Here is a 25641-nt window from a genome sequence, read left to right as displayed (position 1 = left end):
CAACCCAGCCAGGTCCCTGGGATGTGGTGTCTTCACTTTGTCCCCAGCCTGCTTGCACCCTTCTTTTCTATTGCACCTTACCTGGGAAGAATTTTTAAAAGCTATCCATTCAGCTTAATTACTAACAGGAAAAAAAAAAATCATTATCAACTAGGCCAACCACTTTCTTTGGGCAGATACTGACATTTCAAATGCAAGACAAACCAAGTAGCAACTTGCATCCACTTGAAATTAAAATTAAATTACTCTGTAATTTTTACAGGTCAACTCACTTAGATTCTAAGAGCTCCTCAGAGCAGCATGAATGCTTTACTCACATTTAATCCCTGTCCCATACATCTGACACTATGCGGGTCACAGTAAAAAGAAGGAATTCCATCTATTGAGGCAATTCTGTCAGTTGTCTAGCAGAAAAGAAACCAAATGGATGATTTAAAATACCTCCAAGGTTATAACCAATTTTCTTTGTAAATGTTTGAGAAGGTTCCATAACACTAATTGGAACTACAAAACCAGTGAAGAGAAATACAACAATGAGGCATCTACCTCAAGAGAGCAGATGATCTATTGATTCTTAACAGTCAATTCCAACCAATTCAGCTAGAAGAACTTCCTGAAGGCCTACTCTAAATGCCTTATGGAGGTGTTAGGCTTCATGTATGAGAGGCATCCTTTGGTTTTATAACAGCAATTCCTTCGAATTTCCCACCCTTTCTCATCCCAGAGGAACTGCCAATCAGAAGGTTGTCAGCTCCAGGCCAGAACAATTGGATCATGGAAGCATCGGACCTGAGTCAGGCCAAACACAGATGTGGGAAAGGTGCTGTGAGACTTGGAGTCTGTGGTGGGCCTCTAAGGCAAAAACAGAGGGATAAAAGAGACCAAGGACAAAGAGATGTGATGAGGCTATTTGAGTTTCCTGGACCTGTGCATTCAAGGACATCCCCTAACCTACTCTGTTATGAGCTGATAAAAGTTCCCTTCCACCATTTTGGGCAGAATTTCTATCACTTGTACCAAAAGATTCCTTTAAAGCACACTGTGCAGGTTAGTAAGCAATGGAACTGAAGAGGCAGTTTTCTTTGCTTCCTGAATAGTAACGTGGAGTAAAAATTGTCATGATAAATGGAACAAAACCTGCTATAATCAAATGTGGTTGTCTGAATTCTCTAGAGAAGTCTTTCTTTTGTCTGTGCCTTTCATATGTGCATCCCTGACCATACTCTGGCCCTTACCTCCCTGTGGTCACACCCAAACTCTATTATCTAATTACATTACCCAGGTGTTCTTGAAGGATATAATTTCAAGATCAAGTATAGGCTTCTGATTAATTGCCAGAAAATAGTTCTCAGAATCAAAAGGTCAAAAGCAATGGTGCCAGAATTTCTTAATTGCTGGACAGGAAAATTTCCAAAACCTATTATGGAAAAAAAATTTCCCTTCCCTTTCCACAAATAATTCCTTCCCTGATGACTCAAAATTTATCACTATGGAAATAAGATCAAGATGTTGACAGTTTTCTGGCAAGGATGTTACAACCTAGAAAGATGGATGAGAACATTTTAATGTGGTGACTTCCAGTGATATGAAAAATCACTTTTACACTCCTAATAGAAACTTGCATAGCTTTCAACAGCTTAGGTGTGATTGTGTGTGACTGCCTGAGCTACACCATTTTCATGTTTACTTATTTCTGTTGTTAGTTCCCAACATGTGTCAGATGGTAGCTGACAGATGGCAGGAGAGCCTAGAAAGGCCCTGTCGCTGCACAGCCTGGAAGACAGACGCCGGGATGGCAAAGAAGGCTGTCCCTGCTGCCCACCAAGGATGTGCTACCTCGCCAAGGTAACAGGTTTCAGAGTCAAACAGTCCTGTAGGCAAACCTAGAAGTTATTAGTTCTAGGCGGTAATGGACAAGTTACTGAATCCCTCTGATCCTCATTATCTTCATCTGCAAAATGGGTATGATCTCCCATGTTTATTTAACAAGAACCAACAGTGCCAGGCGCTTGGTGAGGCTCTACAGTTACAGAGAAGAGTAAACCAAGTCTGAAACAGAGTAAACCAAGTAATAAACAGACTGAACTGCAGATTAGACAGAGTAATAATGGAGGAAGGCAGATGGTGATGAACAAAGTGGCAGCACATTCCCTTGAGAATTAAATAGTGATATAAAAGGGTAGATGCTTTTGATTCCCCAAAACAGATTTGTGCCTCCAGATCTACAAAATATTCTAGGACCCTGTATCAAGGAGTTATTGACTGAGGAATGACTTAGTTGGCAGATGAGTATTACAGTGGTGAAAATGGTACATGGCTGGTTAATCTGTGGTTTCACGGAGAGTCCCCTCCTGGCCTTCTAGGGACCCTGCACCTTCCCTGGTCCAGGTTTCCTTCCCTTTCTCTGGCTCACGTTAGTGAAGCTGAGTAGAGAAGTAGTTTTTGGATAGTCAGGCTAAAATTTTTTTTTTTTTTAAAGATTTATTTTATTTACACAAGAACCTGGGTACAGGCCAGATGAACAGGAGGATGAGAGGATTCACCAGATACAGAGCAGGGAACAGAACAAGCAAAAGGACTGAAATACACTGCTGAGGGGAGCAGTGGGTGAGACAGGAGAGGTCTGTTTGCCATGTGCTCCCAGGCCGGCGGGGATCGAACCAGCACTGCAGATGCTGCGGACAGCTTCAAAGCGCTGCGCTCAACTGCTTGTGCCACCAGGGAGGCCCAGGCTAAAAATTTTAAGCTGACTTTACTGCAAACCACAGTAACAGACTCCTCTTCTCTGAAAAATGAGTGCTAAGATGAAGTGTGCATATTATGTGATCAACACCAAAAATCAGAGGTGCCTCACCTAGCCCATTCTGGGAAGGGTATCACCCTTGGAAATGAAGGAAGATGGTGCTCCTTGGCCCAGAGCCTACTGACATTCATGAATTATTTATTCAGAACCTTCTTCCCATTCCTCTTTCCTGCTGCTTTACAGGAACCATATTAAATTGAGTCACATATCTCAGAGATTTATACATGGATTATTTATCATGCTACACTGTAAAAAGAATCTGTGAACTTTATAAATGAAAGAAAAGCCTGTTCATGTTTTTTACTTTTCATTTTATATTCCAATGCCTGTTGATCTTCGTAACTGGCACCAGGCAGGCTGTTTTATTCATTCCTTGGTCATAAAATTAATTTTCATCCTCCAAATGTTTCTTTTTTTCTTTTTTTTTTTTTTTTAAGATTTATTTATTTATACAAGCACTGGGTACAGTCAGAAGCGCAGGAGGGTGAGAGAATTCACCAGGGCCAGAGACGGGAATAGAATAGGCAGACTGACAAAATACACTGCTGAGGGGAGCAGCGGGGCGGCAGGAGAGGTCTGTCACGCCATGTGGGACTCTTACTGGTGGCAGGGAATCGAACCAGTGCTGCAGAGGCTGCGGGCAGCTTCACAGTCCAGCATTCAACTGCTGCGCTACCAGGGGAGGCCCTCCAAATATTTCTTGTTCCTTTTCTTCCTTAAGCAAAAACCAGTTCTCATCTCAGCCCAACTGGGTTTCTTTCAAGGACCATTGATGGCTTCCCTCCTGGGTATTCCTCAATCCTATCTTTAGTTTCAAGGGTTTCATTACTAATACCCTGAAGGCAGCACATGGGCTTCAAAGGAAATGCCTATACTTGATTTTGGCCCAATTTATGGTAATAAGATTAAAGAGAAAAACCACATTATGGTGGACAACCCCTACATGGCCCCCTGATCTCCACTGCTGGTGGTCAGGTAGTTGTGAAATCTCTCTGCTAGGATGGGGGTGGGACCTGCGTCTTGCTTCCAACCAAGATAACACAGCAAAGAAGATGGAATGTGTGTGACCCAGGTATGCATTTATGTTACAAAAAACTGTAGTAATCTCTGTCTTGCGAGGAGGTGCCCTCCCTGCTGGCTTTGATGAAACAAGCAGCAATTTGAGGAGACCCACAAGTAAGTTGACAGCCAGCAGGAAGTGAACTCAGCCCACAAGCGTCTAGGAACTGAACACTGTCAACAACCACACGAGCTTAGAAGTGGATCCTTCCCCACTAGAATCTCAAATGGGACTGCAGCTCTGGCCAGTACCCCCACTGCAACTTTGTGGAGACAAACAAAGGACCATGCTATGCTCTGCCATATGGCTGAGGTACAGAAACCATGAGATAATAAAATTGCATTTGTTTTAAGCAACCACATTTGTGGTAATATTGTTATGTAGTAATAGTTAAGTAAATACAAAAGCAAATAGAGAAAGAGGAAAGCAGCACCTAGCACCTGAGCGAGCATTAACCTGGTATTCTCAGTAAGACCATGATTTTGCTGGAAGCTGGCATGCTCTCATACTTGCCCTTGGTGTTAAACATGAACACCATGAATTTTAAGATCTCACATGACAAGATCATAAGATCAAGGCAAGTACATGGTCACTCTAATGTCTGAACATGCACAAAAACCTAAACATTGTGCAAATCCCAGACATCCCCTATACTGGCTAATGTGAACACAATTTTACCTGTGAGTCATTCTCCTGTTGTTGAAAGGGCTTATTTAGATACCCATTTATGGAACTGACCATCCTTAAAAGAATCCAACAAAGACCAAAGCCCCACTTCCTTGAACCTTCCTCCAAATCACCTAACACATACTAGAATCATTTTTTTTTTTTTTTTTTGTGATAGGTTCCCCACTGGTGTGTGATCTCCCCTACAAGCAGAAACAATCCAACTTGATCTTAGTGGTGTGTGGCTGGAGGATATTGATAAAATAGTAGCAAGTAAGTAAATAAAGCAAACAAGAACAAAAAAAACAAAACTTTATCATGGAACCTACATAAAATAGAAGCATAAACCAATAAAGCAAGGAGTTAGTCTACAACTTAAATCTGACATAAAACACAAATACAGTATCTCCAAATGAGTATAAAAAATTATGTGATAAATGATATTAGGGTAAGTGGATAGGAGTAGGAACACTGGGGCAGATCCACATTTTAGATTAAATAAAACTGAACTCTACATAGGTTAAGGAATCAGACATCAGTAATAAGAGGTATACTGAAATGTAATGGATTATTTATCAGATGCATGGAAAAATGATGACTCTTATCATTTGAAAACAATTAACGAAGAAAAAGATTGACCAATTTAGGGATTAAATCACTTGCATATAATAAAAAGCAATCCAAAACTAAAAGAATAACCTAGGCAATATTTTGCATTATAGTGACAAAATACTTAAATCTAGAAAAGAGACTCTATTCAAATTTATAAGAAAAAGAGATATTCAAAAGGTAAGCAAAGGCTATAACTAACTGATGGGTCATATAGAAGAACCAGAAAGAACAAACAAAAACAAGGAACCTTGTGGTCCAAAGAGGTGCCACTTTATAGTTACTAAGGTTGCAAGGGAGATACAAGAACAGTCAGAGCTGGAAATGTTGGGACCACACCCATATCAATAAGCATGTCTTATATTATTACAACTTATTTTCAAAGCAACACAGAGAAGTCCCAGCCTTATGATCAATGCTTATGGAAGCTTTTAGTAGAAACTACTCGGATTTTGTGATAATGTCATCTACAATGGCAAACAAACAACATAGAAGCCTTACATTAGGAGAATAGTTAATGAATTGTGCTGTATTAAGACATGGATTATCTAGCATTAAAATAATTGTGGAGGCTAGAAACATGGAAAATGCTGGGAGTTTGATGTGACAAGAAAAAAACCGCAAACTATAAAACATAAATGAAGGAGACCATTGGTGAACAGCTGTAACGTGCCAGGGACTGCTTTACTTCACAACATCCTGCCAGGAAAGCAATATCATTCCCATTTTATAGATAAAGACACCAGGGCAAAGAAAGGTTAACTAAATTGGCCAAGTCACACAAGTGGGAGGGTAGGAGAGACAGATATGAATCAAGATAAGAGTCCATAATGCTGTGCTGTTCCTTACACTGTTCTGCCTTTTATACATACGTGATGATTACAACTAGGTACAGATCCAGGTATCTGGAGAGAAACACTGGGGGGATAATATGCAAATGTGAAATAATCACAATATGGCAGTAGGATTAAAGGCAATTTAATTAAAAAAATCATCATCGTTAATATTATATGATCTACTTAATGCACAATGAACTCTTGACCTAAATTCTCCCTGAGAAGTTTAATTATATATGTCCTTGGAAAAAGATCTGTCCAAAAATACTTCTATTAATAATTTTACTCTTTTTGGGCAGAATAGAATGTAAGCAGAGAACAGTCCAAGATAAAGAATACAAGAATGCGTCACTGAAGACTGAGTCATTCTACAGTGAAGAATGCGTCATTCTCACAGTGGTGAGAAGGAAAGTCCAGGGGATGAGCCCCGGGAGAAACAGGACAATACAGTGCTAACTGGGGGACACAGGTAAGCATCAGGACTCCCAGACAAGCAGAGACCTGGGAAGGAGAGGGTGTTACCAGCCACAGGAGGGTCTACTCACTTGCTCTCCCTCTTATCTGCTTGCACTGGGCAAGTATGAAAATAAAAAATCAAGGTCTCTAGAAATAGCAGTGAGTGTGCCTTTTTCCAAAAACCCAACTCAGCAATGCTATGTGTGGCAACATAAGGGCAGGTATAGATGCTCACTCTTGCCACTCAGGTGCATGTGCTGACAGCAAACAAACACACTTTCTTCTGAGGAAAGTGAATTAATCACTGCACCAAAACGACATCTTCAAGTCTTTAGTTTATTTGTACTTTTAGGATAATCTGAATCCTTCTCTGGTCAAATCTCAGTTGACACTTTGACCACTGTCACACCTTTTCTAGATGGCACATGGAAACAGAGATACTTTGGATCCTATGAAAGTTGTATTTGCAAGCACATATTAAGAAGCACTGACTGGGGGAGGGGCGGGAAACAAGAGAGCGCCACCCCCAGACAGTCTGAGCCATTCTCTCACTGTAATGCTTAGAAGGCCATTGTGGTGAGAGACAACCCCCTACTGTGTTCATAAGTAGATTTCCTTGTTTACAGGACATCCCTTCCTCAACTACACTATGTAGATTCAGAGTAGTATTCAGAAGAGTACTGACAGAGGGTTGGAGCAGGCTAACACCATTAAGGCTTCTGAGACAAGGAAAGCAGAACTGCAGGCTGCAAGAGTCACCAGCGTTTCAGAAGGGCAGAATGAGTATGGCTGGGAGGAGATGAAACAATGCCCTGTAAATCTGATTTCACCGATACTGCATCTCAGCCAGGCCAGAATTAGTAATGTGCAGAATGATCAATCACTGTCACCTGAAATATTCAAGGTCCTGCTGCCTATTCTTAGGATAGAAAACAATCTAATGCTGAAATATGACTTTCTGGCTTTTGTTCATTCTATACTCTTTTAATAAAGCAGAACAGAAAATCTTGCCCTGGGCTTGGCTGGGCTATTGGGTTTATCTCCTAAGTGGCAAAGCTTCATTCCTCAGCCCAATCACCAAACAGCCCAAGTTATAAGAAGCCCGATAGAGAAAGAAAAATGCCTGTGCTGCACCTTAAGCATCAATTTACCAGATGTAATAATTGTTTTGAGAGATAGGTTTTCTCTTTATAGAAAAATAAGATCTACAGAACAAAATTAATTTAGCTAATGGGCAAATGCTGATGACTGTACATGGCCAAGCTTGGCATATATGGCTGATGAATTACAATCTGACTCCAGCACTGCCAGGGGAGGGTGTAGAAAGGAAGAAAACAAACCCTTGGGGCATTACCTGCAGGAAAGACTCCAGCTGGGCCCCCACGTACCTTCTCCGCGTACTCAGATACAATTTGCTTGATCTCAGCGGAGCAGAGTCCCACAATCTGGCCCACGGAGCTGGCGGTGAGACGGCTCTGCAATCACAGGGAAGGTGTGTGCTCAAACCTGAACACCAAGCGGTAGAGCCAAAGAGGTCATGTTCCAGGGAAAAAATAACCTGGTCTTTGTTCAAGTATTCATCAGAAAGATCTAGATTCTTCTCAGAGCCTGGGTATCATGGAAAATCCTTCATGCTTTCTATTCTATTCCAAGGTTTCTCTTCCTGATGATTAGTAAACATAGCTGGCAGGGAACTTTGCTGTGCCTTCTCAGGGAAAAGAGTGCAAATGAAAGAGGAAGAGGAAGCTCAGAACTCCTAAAATACCTCAAAGGCCTTTTCTGTCCTAAAAAGGAATGATTCTTTCACAGCACTTGGCAGACCTTTCCGATGGACCCTGAACTCTGCGAAGAGCAACTATAAACCTGGCATTCTATTTTCTACCTAGAGAGTGTGAGGAGGAAACACGACAAGGGCTCCTCTGATGGGGTGTGACCTGTGGTTATAGAGAGGCAAGACTGAACTATGGTTCTTCCAGAGACCCTGTGGTGGCATCTCAGCACGGACACCCTGCGCCTACAGGCGCCTCAAGTCTTCCCCCCAGAGGATTCTGTGGATGGCAGTACTATGTCTCTATAAAAAGCTTCCCACAAGAAAGATCCCTAGGAAACAGGAAGCACTTAGTGCCGAAAAGACCAGGCTCTCAGAAGGTGGTCCTTCTGGGAGGAAGCCCCAAAGAGCTGAGCAGGCAAACCACATCCCCAATGCCACCCCGCTTTCCCCCACAACCACTCCACCTCACCTCCTCACTTGCCATGGCAGTCATCGTGGTCATCAACGACTGAATACGCTGCTAAAAGAGGAATGGGGAGAAGGAGCAATGAGTGCATCTGACCATGTAAGACGTACACGGTATCTCTAAATAGGTATTTGTGGTAGACTCCAAGGGTCGTTTACTTTGTTTTTGTCCTATGGTAAGCCTCAAGAGAAGTAAAGAAAGGAAATTGGAAAGGGTGTGACAGACCATCTAATAGCAGCTATGGGAGGCACCTGGCCATTTTGAAAAGCTGGGGATGAAAGTGAAACTTCTCTTTGAACAATTTAAAGAGAAACCCCAGGGGGCCTACCAGGGTCACACACCTCTTCAGCAGCTTGAAGCTCATCTTCTTCATGGGCATCAGATTTTTCTGTAGCCGAAAGCCCTGTGGGAAGTGGCGTTTTCTTATCCTCAATCTAAAAGGAAAGATGCAATAACAACTGAGCACTGGAGCTGGAGATGTAGTAGAAAAAGGTCAATGTTGCAAAGAGGTGTGAGTCCATAAAAGAAAACACACAGATCTGGAGAGCTGAACCAATCTCTGAGAAAGCGTGGTAAATCCAGAGACATGAGCTTCTATCCCAACTACAGCTTTCCAGGCTTTTGTCAATGCCTAGCTCCATTTCTGAAATGTTCACTGATTAAATTCTTACCAGGTCATACATATTTGCCGGTTTTACTTATACCTAGTTTGGGTCTGCCCCTACATTAACACCTTTAACACTGGCTAAAGGAGTGTTTTTTTCAAATTGCCAGTTGAGACCCTTAGTGGGACATGAAATTAATTTGGCAGGTATGATTAGCATCTAAATAAGTTAAATAAAAACAACAGATCAGAATCTACCAGAGTGCTTTTCATCTAGAAAATGGTTAAGTGCCACTTGGTGAAACTTCTGTTTTGTGGGCCTCCCCGGTGGTACAAGAGGTTAACTCTCAGCACTATGAAACTGTCAGCAGTCACTGCAACACGAGTTCGATCCCTGGCCAGGGAGCTAACCCACATGGCGCAGCAGACCTCTCCTGTCTCACCCGCTGCTCCTCTCTACAGTGGGAATGAAAAAAAAAGATTAGATCTGAAGCTGCAGGACTGTACTTTTTAAGACACTACTTACTACTTTAGTTAGCACAAAGGCAGTAGTTAAGAGCACAGGTTTGATGTCATATGGACCTAGGTTCAGATTCTTAATTAAGATACTTTAGGAGCTATGTGATCTCGAAAAAACCACTGACCCGCTTCCAATCTCAGCATTCTAACTGAGAAACAGTAATCTACCTTCCTCACAGAGTTGTACAGAGGAGTAAGTAAAAATAAACACATGGAGGTCCCTGAACAAGGGGCCTGGAACACAGTAAAGATTTGACATGGGAAGATTTAAATGCCCACCCTGCTGCTAACAGTTAGGGATCATAACAAACAGCGAAAAAGAATCCTGAGACTCATGGGAAGTCCGAAAACCCCATCTCAACTTACCTGATTTTCCCACATGAGGTTGTCTCAGAGCAGGCCTGTGACTCAGGCCTGTGTTCTATCTCTCTGCCAGCACCCTATTCACACCTGACTGGGGTCTCTCATCAGCTGAGTGCTCAGTGCCATAGGAGTAGACTTTGTCTTCACATCTTTATAGTTCTTAGAGCCGAAGGATTAGACCCTGGGGCCATGACTTTCAGTTGCCCTTCACTTCAAGCCCTACAATGACTAGTGGAGGCAGCAGGCTAGAGGTGCCAGCAGGTGGAGATGCAGTGAAAGAGCAGCAGCACATCCCTGCTGCCCCGGCTGTCCAAGACCCAGAGCCCTCCTACCCTTGCTGGGCAGCCTGACAGCGTCGGAGAGACCAAGGGGAGGGAGACGTCCAGCTCTCAAACATGCTCTCCCATTATTGATGCTCTCTTACCTTTTCTGTTTTGCTCTGGCGACTAAATCCATACCTCCTGCAGGCCACAAAAAAAGAGGAGTTTAATTACAATTCAAAAATCACATACATTTGGTCAAATGCATTTTGGTTAGATTTTGAAATGAAACACACCAAAGAGAAAGTAGAATATTTGGTGAATAGATGCAATGTTTGAAGTGCCTAAGCCATGATCAGATTCTACTGTTTTTGAATAAAGGCCAGCCATTCCATTTGCCATGTAAATACTGTACCTGGGAACTTTCATATAGAGTTCTCTTTAAGCGCCATCATTACTCTTTGAATTAGGAACTCACTTACCTTTAAATAGTTTATAAGGAATTAAAGTTACTTGTAACCATGTAAGAAAGACAAATGAAGAGTTTCTGTTCTTGCCCTCACGTGCCTCACTTGCTGGGTCGGCATGTGTTGGCCTCTTACCTGGCCTCAGCCTCACCTCACTCCACTCTTCCTCCCCATTCCATATCCAGCACCCCACTGGCCTGAGTTGCATTGATCAATGGCAGGTCTCTGTCCTTCTGTCCTCGGGAGAAACAGGACCTCGTCAGCACTCTCACTGGGCTTCTCCTCTATGGAGCTGTCTAACAAGGGTTCATCTTACTGCTCCCCTCCACCCACTGCCTGAACAGGGAGTTCTGCACACACCGGACATTCTCTTCACTCCTCCCACTTTCCTCCTCCCTCCTCACAGCTCAGCACCACAGTTACCTCCTCTCTAAAGCAGCCCCTATGCGCAGACACTGCCCCAGTTGACCCAATCCTGCAGTTGTACATGTCCCCTCGCTTCCCAGATGGTAACTGTCCATCTGCCATTTGCATATCTGTACACTTCTCCATGAGGGCACCGATGCCACTTGCACATTTTGTATTTGAATTGTATGTTGAAGGAATAAATTAAACATAAGCCACAGAAAATGCAAAAATCAAGAAGCCAAAAGTATCACCTTGCAATAGGTTGTTCTATGACTGGAGAGATCAAAAAGTCACTGCTGGTTCATGCGCCCGTCCATGAGGCATAAATCTACAGGCCCAGAGTACGGCAAAGGTTAAATTGAGTATCCAGAGAAATTCCATAAAGGACCTTGTATTAATCAGTAACAATTATATCTTCCCACACTAGAGAGGCTGGAAAACAACAACAACAACAACAACACCCTTTCCATAATCCCTTGCACCAAGGACTCTGAAAACTATTTAGTTTTTACCTATTGCTCTCTTTTGGGAGTTCTGAATATGCAACAGCTAGATAGGAGATGGGGGACACAAAAGATTCACTGCGCTGGTGCAGATGATTACTGTAGAAGCAACTTGGTTCTGGGGCCAGCAGCTCACATAGTGGCCTCCTAATTTGGCAGGAGTGGCGCGGTTTCTTTGTCAGCAGTTAGGGTGTAACTGCTGGAGTTACACCTGAGTGTGGAGGCCGTCGTGGCATCCTAGGAGGCCTAATCCTAAGGTGAAGCTAGGGAGGTGACCCTGGCTTAACTTAGATTCCAGCTCTCAAGCCCTCCCATCAATCCCTATAATCAGTTCCTTCTGCTGAAACTAATGGGAAGGTTTTGTGTTCTCAACCAGGGAACTCTGACTGACAGAGGGTCTCACTTAGGAATCCTTGTACCTTGGTTTTGTTTTTGCTTTTCCGGGCCCTTCCTCTGGAGACCTTAGGATAGAAGACATCTGCTCAGGCAGAATGCCCTTTTCTAAGGCCTAGGAATTTTATGATTTCCCAAATAAAGCAATAAACAACCAAATATAAGTAATTCAATTGCATTTGGGGTCTCAGCTACTTCTCCTTAAAGACAGAGGCTCATAAGACTTTTCTGATCACCCCAAACTATGTGAGGCCCCCAGATGTGTGCTTCTGTGTTTATGCCACCAATGCACCCACCCCACAGTGCACAATAACCATGTTAAATGTGATCTGTTGAGGTCCTGGAGGGGGTTTTCTTCACTTGCTTTTAGGGGCCTCCCCGGTGGCGCAGCGGTTGAGCGCTGGGTTGCAAAGCTGCCCCGCAGCCTCCGCAGCACCGGTTCGATCCCGACTGCTCCCCGGCCACTGGAGGAGGGTCCCACATGGCGCGCAGACCTCTCCTGCCGCCCGCTGCTCCCCTCAGCAGGGTACTTCGGTCCTTCTGCCTGCTCTGCTCCCCGCTCTGGCTCTGGTGAATTCTCTCACCCTCCCGCGCTTCTGACTGTACCCAATGCTTGTATAAATAAATAAATAAATATTTAAAAAAAAAAAAAATTCACTCACTCTTCACTCACTACCTTTTAAAAATTGAGGTAAAATTCCCCATTTTAAAGTGTATACTTCAGTGCTTTAATGCATTCATTATTTTGTGCAACCATTCCTACTATTTAATTCAAAAATAGTTCCATTACCTCAAAAAGAAACTCCAGACCTGTTAGCAGTTAGTGCTGTTTTCTGCATGCCAATCCCTGGAAACTACTGATGGATTGCCTGTCCAAGGGCTTGCCTAGTCTAGACATTTCATATACATGGAATCATACATCATGGGTGGCCTTTTGTGTCTGGCTTCTTTCACTTAGCATGTTTTCAAATTTCATCAATACTGTAGTACAAGTTATTACTTAATTCCCTTTTTATGACTAAATAATACCCACTGTGTGGATAAACACATTTATCCATTCCACAATTTGTGGAGAGTTAGGTTGTTTTTACTTTTTGATGACTGTGAAAAATGCTGCCATGGATATTAATGTATAGTTTCACTTACTTTTATATCTCCAGTACCTGCCATATAAATAAATACTCAACAAATGTTTGCTGAATGAATGAGGAGTCCAACTGACATTTCTAAAGATGTCATCTGCATGTGACATGGTGGTAATGTTTCCATGACACAGAAGAGCTGTGCTCAGCTGCCTATTAATCCCTGCTTCATTGTTCAATGGTCCCAGATCTCTGGGAGACTCTGCATGTGTTTGGGGTTCACCGGGAGAAACTATCCCTTTATGTCTATCATCTCTTCCTTATAAAGAGCAGTAAGATGCTTCAACTTATTCCTAACACATACGCATCTACTTCTCTCTTATCTTTCCCAGGTATGATACTCCAGCCTGAATTCTCCCTTTCCTCTTGCTTTGTCAGTCCTGAACTTTCTTAAGTGCCAGTTAATTTGCAATGCCATATGCTTCAATTTGGTCCCACCTTTCCTTTCATGAGCTCTGGCTTACCCACCCTACTGAAGTCCTACAGAATCAACAGAGCTTTGGTTCTACCCCCACCCAGTTGATCTTCTCATGCCCAAGACCTGGAGGCAAACTCCTTCTCTCATATCAAGAGGGTGAGATGAAAACAGAAGCACTGACAACAAAAGGGAGATCTGGAGTCCTAGGTGGCGTTTGAGCAATTAAGGGGTTTCATCATGGTGAGGAGAGAGCGAGTGTCGGGCAGGGCGAGTCCCAAGCCAGGAGAGGAGAATCCTTGATTGATTGAGGAAAGGAAGGGAGAGGGGTTAAGACTCCCCAAAAAGGGCTGGGGGAGGGTTAGAGTAGGGGAGATGATTATACAGGGACAAGAACTGAAAGGGGACCTTCTGGACAGGATCCTCACTGGAATCAAAAGGCACATTTAAAGGGATTTGAGAACTAAAAACTGCTGCAGCTAATGATATAGATGATGATTATGACTATGCCTAGGAGTTGGCATTCACTGTTTACTATGCAGGACAAACTACTGAAAGTCCTTCATACACACACACACAAATGCTATATATATGTAAAACACCATGTCTCTCTCTCTCTCTCTCTCTCTCTCTCTCTCTCTCTCTCTCGATACATACACACACACACACACACACACACACACACAGTGTTAAATAATCCTCACTTAATGAGGACAATCTTCACACAGTGGAGAGTATTGAATAGAATCCTGGGGTAAGAGTCTGACAGCCAGAAAGGAGGGGAGGGGGTCTTCCCAAGGAGGGGGAATAAAACGCACAAGCTGAGGCTTTAAGTTTTATCCAATTTGCTCTATCAACTTTAATAATTACTCTCTCCTTATTCCGTCTCAGCCTAAACAACAAAGACTAGGGCTATTTTTCTAAAAAAAAGAGCCAAATTCTCACTGGAGGCTCAAAGAGTATTTGTATGATGATAATGACATCTGGAGTCCAACAGACCTGATTCAAGTTGACATTCGGAGGCTCTTAATAGTTCTTAACAGTACAGTTGATGTTGAGTAAGCTATTTTAAAAACTTCCTTATGTTGTCGTAATCATTCTCAAAAAGGAGAATGAGCTAATAATCAGTATGTCCATTAAGTGTCCATAGCTCTACCTCTCACAAAACCACTCTCTCTTTAGCAGAAAAGCTAAAAGAAAGCAACATACCTCCTTTCATAAAAAAAAATAAAAATCCTTCAACAAATTCTACACTAGAAATCAGCTGGAATTGGGACACTTTGTTCTTTCTTACACTGCAAATTTGAAAAGCCAAGCTAGACTCTGGCATCAAAATGCACAACCATCCTGAGGAAGAGCAGGGATGCTCCGAATTTACCTGGCTACCACATGTGAGAGCAACCACCATCTCCAACACATGGAAAAGATTGTTTGAAACTGAGAATTTCGAAACAAAACAAAAAACTGAATTGCCAGCTTAATCTCAGTGAAGCAAACCATTTACTGAATCTCTGATTCCTTTTCATCCTCAGGGATGCTTGAGTCTCCACAATAATGGAAATATATCAACACAAACTAACAAAATCTACCACAACCCCTGCCCCCTACCCCCCATACTCTGTGGCCTTGGCTGGAAAGGCCCGACCACAGTGCCTAGAATGTGCAACCCCATCCAGCTGCACCAGGTTCCACATTCAGAAGGAACCCACACTTGGTTGTGGCTGCTGTCTTGAAATTCTTTATAATTAGTCATTAATAATTTTTAACAATGACAATGCTTTGTCATTTTTATATCTGGTCCTGCAAATTACATAGCTGGTCTGGTAGTGCCTGACTGAGAAGGGAAGTTCAATTCACAGCAGCAACTGGTGAGTTGTGGGGGAAGTCATTACACTCAGTTTAGAGCTAGAACTAACAACTTCCTTTGAATGAGATAAGACTGGATTTCATACTTAGGAAGAAAGGATCTGACCCCACAGTACCCCCTCTGAAACAGAAAAAACAAAAATAAGTGGTGATTGAAATCCATTTGAAAGATGGTATAATTAAGCCAACTAAGCCAAATTTCCTTCTAGTTGTCTGCAGTACCTAGAGGGGAAGCCCTCAGAAGCTCACTCAGGGAGATGCTAATGGCAGAGCCGTTAGTTCTAGCCACCTAAGGAGGGTCAGGTTGTGAGGCAGAGCAGCACACAGCACTCTTAGCACAAAGGAAGGAAGCACCAGGAGACATACTCACATCAAGGCATCAGCTACCCTAAGTAGAAAATGCAGGACATAAATGAACGTTAATACCCCAGGAAAAAATCCAATGAGAGAAGTACTCCCTTGTGTGTTAAGTAAAAACTGAGGCTGTAAGAATTTTGTTTTTAAATTTTTAGAGATGGTTTTTAGGAAGTGACAAAACTACTTTTAAATTCATTTTTCTAATCTGGACAGATTTTCACAGAAAACTAAAACTATTATTCCAATATTTAAAGCAAAACTGTTGTAACTGTTCTCAATGCTTCAGTATACCTAAAGATTTTAACAAATGGCCAAGGCACAAAGGACAAACCATCCCACTTTCCACAAATGCTTCAAACAACCCAACACCCCGAGAAGGGGAGAGGCAGTCTTTGATGCTGGAAATCTCAGTCCACAAACAGTAAACTCAGTCAAATAAAAGTCAATGAAGGTAATCCCACTGAAGCAATTGAAATTAGTTTTTCTTTTCAATGGTTTTATAAAATAGACATTTTAGACTGGGTTGCACCCATTACCTGCCATATTCCAAAAGTGTAGCATGGATTCGCGATTCTTCGTCAAGCAGCTCCTCTGCTCCCTGTTGGCGTTTGTATTTCCGACGGGGCTTGTAAACATCCTAGGTGGATGAGGCAGACAAGGTACTGAGTGAGAAGGCTATCCTCCTGACCAGCTGCTGGACCCACGCAGCCAGCCTGCGGTGCCAGCTTTCCACTGCAGCAAGGTACAGCTTTCCAGCAGAACAGCAGGCACCGGGGGTTCCCGGCCTACCTTCAAGGAAGCAGTCTGCTCCTTTGACATTTATATTGGTAGCAAATATTTCTACCCATTCTAATGTCAAACCTGTTTTACCTTGGTGTTTTTTTGTCCTAAGACATCAGTTTGTCAAACATCAGTTTTATCTTACTTCCTAAGTGAGGGATTATGAAGAACAAAGTTCCTGTATGTTACTTTTATCGTTAAATTCAGCCTTTCAATCTATTCAGGTTTTTTTTTTTTTTTTTTTGTAGTAAGAAGTAGGGATTAACTTTTTTCCATTTTCTGAATGGAAAATGAATAGTGCCACCATCACCAATAGTTTTTCCCTTCCCTTACTTGAAATAGCATGTGTAGGCAACATGTGCTAATTGCCTCCTCTTCAATCTCTTTGGCTCTACCCAGTCTCCACTGTCTTTTTCTAAATTTCCTGGCTATTCCTACACATTTCTCCTCCAAATGAATTCTAGTATCAGCCTGTCAAGTTCATTATGAAAAACTGTGGAGGTTTAATTAGAATCACACCAAATTTACACATTCCTGTGAGAAGAACCAACACCTTTATGATACTGAATCTTGCAGAAGCAAGAAAGAAGCAAAGCTTATTTCTCCATTCAAACATTTTATATTATTTATTAAGACTTTCCAGAAAAAATACAATTTTCTACAGTTACTACATATCCAGCTCTTTCTATTACAGAGGCACAAACCACAGAGGCACAGATACATGTTATCTATCTATCTATATGTTATCTACAGATATCTATCTATCTACTCAGAATCCTTAAAAAAAAAAAATCCTTAAATAGTTAAGGACATTTCAATTCTTAGGTTCTACAACCAGAAAATTAGATACCAAATCCTTCCGAGATATAAAATTTTTATAAAAGTGATATTAATTTATCCTTAGATAAATGAAAACCAAAAATGCACTATAATCTTTCACTAATTTTTTAATTAGAATATGATTTAGTTATGTCACAACAAATGTAGATTATCTTGTATAAGACACATTCTGACACTATAAATGTTTGTGTGTGTGTGTGTGTGTGTCCTAAACAAAGCACAGAGCATGTAAGAGGTGTTCCATGAACATCTTTACTCCCATATGACCTGACTTGTCATTCTACAACTGAATGTCTTTCCTGACTGCCAACTTGGCAGTCAAATAATACCTTAGTAATATCTGCTCAGGGCTCTGGGTACAAGTTGGCAGCTATTCACGCAAGCAAGGTAACCTAGTTGCTTCTCCACTACCAGAGTCCACCACATTTAATTTCCACCAGACATCACCAGGACAAGCATTACTGTGTTATTTCTCTGGTGACATTTTTATTCAATTAGAATTGTCCACCTTTTGATAATTCTAATTAACTTTACTTAATTTTACTTTTTATTATGAAAAATTTCAAACATATCAAAAAAATTCTTTCTATAACATAACTATAATAATCCCAAGAATTTTGTAGAAAAGGAATGGAATATGGTCTGAAAAAATGCTGCTAGACTGTTTTTATAATTTGCTGCCACAAATATTCCCTAGTTTGCTGCTGGTGTCTACATGAATAAGAAACTCTAAGTAACATAAAATAGATTTATGGGGAAATGAAAAATAGAATGAACCCATATGACGTCAGTTACTGCGTATGATTTAATTTCCATTGAGCCCCACTGTTACAGCAGTACTATATAATTGAGCTTAACTGCTATCTTCCTTAGTTACCATTGATAGAGTCAATGACCCAAGACAGAAATTGGATTCTTCTAAAAACAGGACTGACTCCAAAACAATAGCAAGCTGAAACCAACAGTACAAGGACCTTTTATTCTGCCAAACAATGAAAATGTTGGCCTTTGTGTAATTACTCCTTATACTTTCAAGCAACTCATATACACCTCACCTTTGGCAGATGATAACTATACTGCAAGGCAGGGGCAAGCAGTGCTATTACCTCCATATTACCTCCACTTTATTACTAAGAAGCAGAGAGTGAGTCATTTCTCTAGGATCACTGGGAGGGTATTAGGCCCAGTCCTCTGCGCCTGATCTTAGGAAAGGCAGTTCCTCTCAACAGGTCCATTTCCTGAGCCCTGGCTGCTAGTCCCGAGGCTTTCCCACTGCACTATATTGTCCCTGGTGGATGTTCTAGTCACCAGCCATTTCAGCTGAACCCTCTCAGGAGACTCACTATACAATCTAAGGCAGTCATGTGGATTACTGCAATACTTTGATTAATAGGGACCTAAATGACAACCATAAAAAAAAATTATTGCTATCACCCCTTTAACCAACAAGAGTTAGGTTATCTAGTCCTGTCTCCACCGCTAGCTAGTTGTATGATCTTAGGAAAGGCAGTTCCTCTCAACAGGTCCATTTCCTTATCTGTAAAATGAGTGTTGAACTAATAGATATTGGATACTCCTAGTGTCTCATCCTTGGTGTTCTTTTAATCTTGCAAAGTTACTGACTTGGTAACACAATTCTATCAGTAACTTAAAGCTTGAGATTAATAAAAGAGAAACACCTCATGCTTGATACATGATTGAGCTCTTAAAAAGGTATGCAGAATCAACTTATCGTTTGTCATCAACAATGGGAACCATAGAAATGGCTATCGTGTACTGAATACTGTATGTCCAGGCAGATACATACTCCTCTATATGGGTGCTGCCCATTTGCTATTTACACCTCTGAGACTTGTTATCCTTGTTCCATGTATACAGATGATGAAGCAGGCACAGAAGTTAAATAGCTTGCCCATAGTTACAAAGGAAGTAAATCACAAAGACAGAATGACTCCAGAACTGGGACTCTGCAGCACTCCACAAGACGTTTTATACCTCAGCTTTCATCACTAGTCATGGTGGGTTCTGATCATGCATCTCAGCAGATGCCAAAGGACACACGAGTGGGGATAAACAATGAAGGTGACCCTCCTGTAAAGCAAAGAACTCCTGCATCTGTGAGAACCATGGATGGCTACTTCAACAAGTTGGATTATGAGTGAGATTAACCTGCAGGAAGAACTTCCAAGTCACATTCCAGAAGATGGGGAAGAGCAGTGTAGGGCACAGCCACAGAAGCGTCTGCAGCAAAGCCCTGATCCCTGCCCCCTCATGACTACTTTCTGAGACAACAGAACAGGTAGTGCAACTGCTACTACCGATTTGGCATTCTCCACTCAAAAGCTCCCTTGGGCCAGACCACACCCAATGCAGTAGAAACTGACATTCTCCAGTAGTTTCCACAGACCCTGACATCTCATTCTCACAGGGTTTAATAGCATAAATCCAACTCTAACAGATACACCAGCCTGGGAGTCCTGTGAACAATCTCACCTTCCACGTAAAGAGGGGCCACCAAGAGCAATATCCTGAGAGATCCCATAAGAAAAAGTTATTAAGTGGGACAGTTTGCTGTTTGATTCTCAAATTAATGGAATAACAAACAAAACAATGTCCCTAGGTATTGAATGAAGGACATGATACAGGCTAGATGCATGGCAATCTTTTCTGTAGAGATGAACATGTCTATAGTTAGGGAAGATAGCTGGGAGAGAGGGTTTTCTCCAAGGGCACTCTCAAACACTCTCAAACCTTCCTTCTCTATTCTCTATATGAATTCTGTTCTGCAGGCATGTCTCTGTTCTCTGAGGTCTAGTATAAGTTCTACCTCAGGTCTCCTTGCGTCTGTACCAAACAATATAACTTGGTGGATAACAAAAAGGTCTCTGTGTTATGTAAGTGAGCCAAAGACAACTTCTATATGTTGACTCCTTGGTTTATTTCTTCACAGCAGGCTGCTATTAGCCTGCTACTAGCACCAAATTCAAAATTTTTACACAACCAATTATTTCAAACGTAGCCCAAAATGGCAGAATTTTAGTCCTTTACAAACTCTATGGAAATTTCATCTAATACTTGCTGGCCAGACAGGATAAATTCAAGTTGCTGATGATGCCCTGAAGATCTCTGAACCAGAAACTCCCTGCTCTCTGCTGAAAAACAAAACTGAGGCATGTGAGCCCCCACTGTGATACTCTGGGAGGTTCACCTTCCCTTTCTGGATTGTGCCTCTTTTGCCTAAGCTTCTGGATGGTCCCATGCTACAGAGTCCCCTACCTTGCAAGCCAACCTGTCAAAGCACCAAAGAAAGCCCATGCATGCCACCACGAAGGCATGGCCATAGCTTTTACCTGATGAGCCCCCAATTCCCTTACAGCTGGTATGTCACTGCTCTCCCCTCAGCTCCTAGAAGGCAGTTTGGCACACAGGGAGTGTGCAGTTACACTGGTGAATGAACACAGTCAGTCAAGCAAATGGGGTTTTAGTCCTCGCTCCAATATTTACTACCTGTCCAATTTGGGTGAAGTTACTTTAACTTTTGGCTTTCCACCTGTAAAACAGGTGTAAGAGGAGCTGTGAGGATTAACCAACTGACACACTTAACAGTACTGACATGGAGTAAGAGTTAGGACATGGGTTTTTCACATGCATATTACGTATATGTTTTACTACTAATAAAGTGTACAAATATTGTTTTACTTATGTCCTCAAATTCACGTTTTATTTGCTAGGTGAAAAGGGTGTCCTCACAGCATTAACTATGGAAGAAACACTGGAGCAGTGATTTTAAGTGGCATGGGTGATTCAATTCACCAGTTAAGTGTCTTAGGTGATTCAATTCACCACTTCAACAAAGCATTTCCTTTCGACTAGACTAGAAGCTCAAAGAAGTCTTTTCTGTGTTTGTTCTATTTTCTATTCTCATTCAAAATTCTAAACATTACCCAAAAATGCTCAAGCAACAGTAAATGCGTATATGGATCCTCTAACCTCAATGCACAGGACAGATACTTCATGATTACAGAAGGCTGACAGCTCAGAAAAGGCGGCAGTGAACTGTATTACCGCATATCAAGCAAGACAAATGAACCATTATGACTGTGATTCAAGACCTGAAGGTGGTAAGAGATGTCCAGCCTTCCTGGGTGGCTGTAATATAGTTTTCCTATGTCCTTTGAAAATACCACCTCCTTCAAGCAAGGCTTCTATAAAGCAGCTAGCTATTTTGTAAAAAGGAGGTATGCAGAAGTCAAGAAAGTCACACATTTCAAAGAAAGCAAACTTGTTGAGAACAATTACTGGGGGAAAAAAAAATGATGCCAAGACAAAAAGTGAGCATCCAAAGTGATGAGCTCAAAAGAGAAAGTTCACAGCCATCTTTCTGTTTTACAATCTTGAAGGAGGTACTAACACTCTTCCCATGACCTGTGGCCCAATTCTATTTTGTGGAATGCATTTTAAGTAAATAATTAGAGATAAAATAAAAGACTTAGCTTTGAAGATGTCCTACATAATGGCTAGAAGGAAAAAGAAAGACACAACTAAGCTAGTTAAATTAGTACCACAAATGAATAATCTAGTCACTAAAAGCACTACGGAAGTATGTTCATAGGCATGGAGAACGCGCCTCCATTATACTGATGAGCAAAACGAGCAAGCAACAAAATACTACAGAGCCACGTTTCGTGACCTTAAATTCTGCATACTGATAGACATAACTGGTTTTCCTATCTGGAGTATCAGTGCTTAACTCTAGCTGGTGGTATCATGGGTGGTTTAGACTTTGCACTTTTTCTCCATTTCCTAATTTTTCATCATTATTATTACAGTACTAATACAGAAGGAAAAAGAAAATAACTTTTTTAAAACAAAACATCATGTGCCAAAAAAGCCACATAAATGTGTTAATAACCAAATACAAATGCAAAGAGCTGGCATCGTCCTCTAAAGATGCCTAAGGACATGAATAAGCTAAATATTTTAAAAACTATTGAAAATGTTTATTATTTAACTTTTAAAAAAAGGTTCTAAGTAATACTAAAAAAGACATGCTGGTTGAGACATAATGGTGACATGTAAGAGATGAAATGAGAAGATAACACGAAAGCCTCCACTAGGCATCCATTCTGCAGCCGGACAAGGGGACTTCAAGTGGTAAGGTCAAAGCAGATGTCACCATAAGGGTCTGAAGATGGGGAGAAGGGGAAGGTATCCAACTACTCTGATTACTTTTGAGTCTCTGAGACCCAGATGGATAACAACCCAGAGTCCTCAAGTAAGTCATGAACATGCTGCAAAACGGATGCCAGGAATATGTGCAAAATCAAAGACCCGGTGAAAAGTGAGAGGTTCTAATTTTACATCTGACTCCACAAACACAGCAGGTGTTGGTACTTCTCCAGTCATAGCCCCTGGTCATTTAGGAAAGATTTTATTCCCTTTACTAAGGGACGGGTCTTCTCCTTATATTACAAATAAGTGAAATAAAAAAGTCTATCACAGAGCTCCCCATACAAAACTCAGAGACTACTCTGCCTCTCCAGGCCATGTGGGGGTGGGTGGTTACCTCAACTTACCATCTCCAGTTCATTATCTGTTCTTTGTACCTATTCAAGGTTTACCTGCTACTGGCAGACATGAGAAAGGATTTGAAATATTTCTTCCTTAAAAGTGAAACGAACAAAACTCCAGGGCAGTAGTTGTGGCAAGTTCTACCCATGAATGCTGGTGTCCTGGTACTGAGCACAAGAGGCAGGCAGGATCTCTCACATCCAAGGCCAGACCCTGGGTAACCCCAGCAGATGGAGACCTCAGGGAGCAGTCTTTTGATTAAATCAAAAGCCCACTGGGAAGCTATGAACCTACCTCTTGTACAGAAAAACATGGGCAGAGGAACTTACTGAGAGATCAACCACTGTCTTGAGGGCCTTTTCTTTTCTCTTCATGAAGTCATCATCCTGCAAGACAAAATACAGGGGTTAACAAATTCTGTATGAAGACTGAAACTCAACTGGACTGCTCAGAAATCTGCCTTATAAATTGAATTCTCATCACAACTCTGGTGGAGAAAGTCTCAATTTTCTCAAAAATTAGGATATATTTTGCATGGGAAAAAGCTGTAGGGCCTCTGTAGAGGGCTCCAAAACAAGTCCCTAGAGTCAGTAAGAAAAAGGGGGATCACAGAATGTGGTGCTGAAAGCAAGAGTTCTCATTCCAAATCCTGAACTCTGAAACATCGAGCAAGTTACCTAACCTTCAAGCCTCAGTTTTTCCATGTGTAAAACAAGAACAACACCTAAGTCAGGGGAAAATCCTCATAAAGATTAAAGAGCAGATGTGCTAGAACTGGAAGGTAGCATTTGATGGCTATCAACTATTACTGTTGCTGTGTGGCAATGATTTTTAAGCTTACTACAGGAATATCCTAGGAAGGTGGTCTCTCGAAGACTTTTGCTTGGCTATGCAAAAATAAACGCGTGTTACAGTTTAGTAAAAGATCTGGACAAAATAACAACATTGAGAGAAAAGCACAAAACTATAGGTTTTTACACCCAATACCCATTTAAAGAGGCAGTTCTATAATGAGCCATGAGGCCCACTTTCAATGCTGACCAGACAGAGGCAGAGATGCCAAGAAGAGGGGCAGGACTGTAATGGAGGCTGAGCTCACTCCATTCCTTCCTGGGAATCTCTAAATGCACGCTCAGCTTCTTAGCCAGAAAAGAAAAGCAGAACACTGACCTCAGGCAGACTGTAGGTTTTCTGGAACTGGGATATGGAGTAGGAGCGGATGTAGTCACCCATCTCTTCTTTAGTTTCTATAGCTCTCTTCACCAGCCACTGGGGAAGAAAGTTGAGAAGTAAGAATTGAGAGCAAAGAAATGCCATTGCAGTGGAGGCCAACTCTGAGATGGCACAACCTGTGAACGCAAATCACGATATGTGAACTGATAAGATGCTAAGAAACTAGCAACACACACTGTTCCACTGTGACCAGTAAGCATCTGTAACGCTAAGATCCAGTGGTGCCTGGAGCAAAGCAGCTGTGTGAGAGCTTTAAAGCCTCACGTCAGAGCCTTAGGTCTCAGTTTCACTCGCTGTGTAAAAGGTGAGAATGTCAGTCCCTTTCATGTCAGAGCAAATGAAATCACAAGTACAAGAGTGCTTTGTAATACCTGATAATACAACACACAAATTAGCCTTTCCCTGCAACCTCCTGATTCTATTAGCAGATCTTTTTTTTTTTTTAAATGCACTCTTATGTTCATTGGAGCAATCCTTTTTTTTTTTTAAATATATACATCTCTACATATTTATCACATCATCCTTCATTTTTGTATTATGTATGATTTCCCCTTGAAATTCCCACCACCATTTACCATCATCATAGTCCCTTGTCTACTAGTAGATCTTTTTATTTATTTATTTATTTATTTATTTATTTATTTGTTTGTTTGTTTGTTTGTTTTGTTTGTTTATACATGCACTGGGTACAGTCAGAAGCGCGGGAGGGTGAGAGAATTCACCAGAGCCAGAGCGGGAGGCAGAGCAGGCAGAAGGACCGAAGTACACTGCTGAGGGGAGCAGCGGGCGGCAGGAGAGGTCTGCGCGCCATGTGGGACCCTCCTGCGGTGGCCGGGGAGCAGCCGGGGATCGAACCGGCGCCACAGAGGCCGCGGGCAGCTTCGCAACCCAGCGCTCAACCGCTGCGCCACTGGGGAGGCCCTCTACTAGTAGATCTTAATGTAATTCTTTTTTTGTTTAATTTTCATTTAAGTAGCAGGTCTCATGTATACAACATTCTCATTCAATTCCTGTGTAAACTACACCGTGACCACCACCAGAAGTCTAGTTTCCACTCACCACCATAGACCTGACCCCTTTATCTGACCTATCTACCTCCATCTCCCTTCCCCTCTGGTAGCCACCGTTTTGTTTTCATAGTCTAAAAGTCTGTTGTTATTTTTTAAATCTTCCTTTCACATGAGTGAAAGACCATATGAGGTCTTTCTCCACCTGATTTATTTCACTTAGCACAATACCCTCTAGATTCATCT

At 41.8% G+C, this 25641-nt stretch overlaps 1 protein-coding gene across 1 annotated transcript in view; it reads right to left on the bottom strand.

Annotated features, from left to right (window-relative positions):
• The window catches only part of CCDC93 (CCC complex scaffolding subunit CCDC93), a gene marked incomplete at its 5' end in the record, with an annotated part of 91873 nt that overhangs the window by 41185 nt on the left and 25047 nt on the right, over positions 1-25641 (bottom strand). Inside the window, 7 exons of the mRNA XM_084246171.1 lie at positions 7819-7905; positions 8671-8721; positions 9009-9101; positions 10578-10614; positions 16501-16601; positions 23485-23541; positions 24326-24424. Coding sequence (XP_084102297.1) covers positions 7819-7905; positions 8671-8721; positions 9009-9101; positions 10578-10614; positions 16501-16601; positions 23485-23541; positions 24326-24424 — 525 coding nt within the window. The remainder of the gene's footprint in view (positions 1-7818; positions 7906-8670; positions 8722-9008; positions 9102-10577; positions 10615-16500; positions 16602-23484; positions 23542-24325; positions 24425-25641) is intronic.

This window comes from Talpa europaea (assembly GCF_964194135.1).
Source record: "Talpa europaea genome assembly, chromosome: 1".
In the NCBI taxonomy this organism is placed as follows: Eukaryota; Metazoa; Chordata; class Mammalia; order Eulipotyphla; family Talpidae; genus Talpa; species Talpa europaea.
The sequence above is the reverse complement of the archived record's forward strand: the minus strand, read 5'-3'. Positions and strand labels throughout refer to the sequence as shown.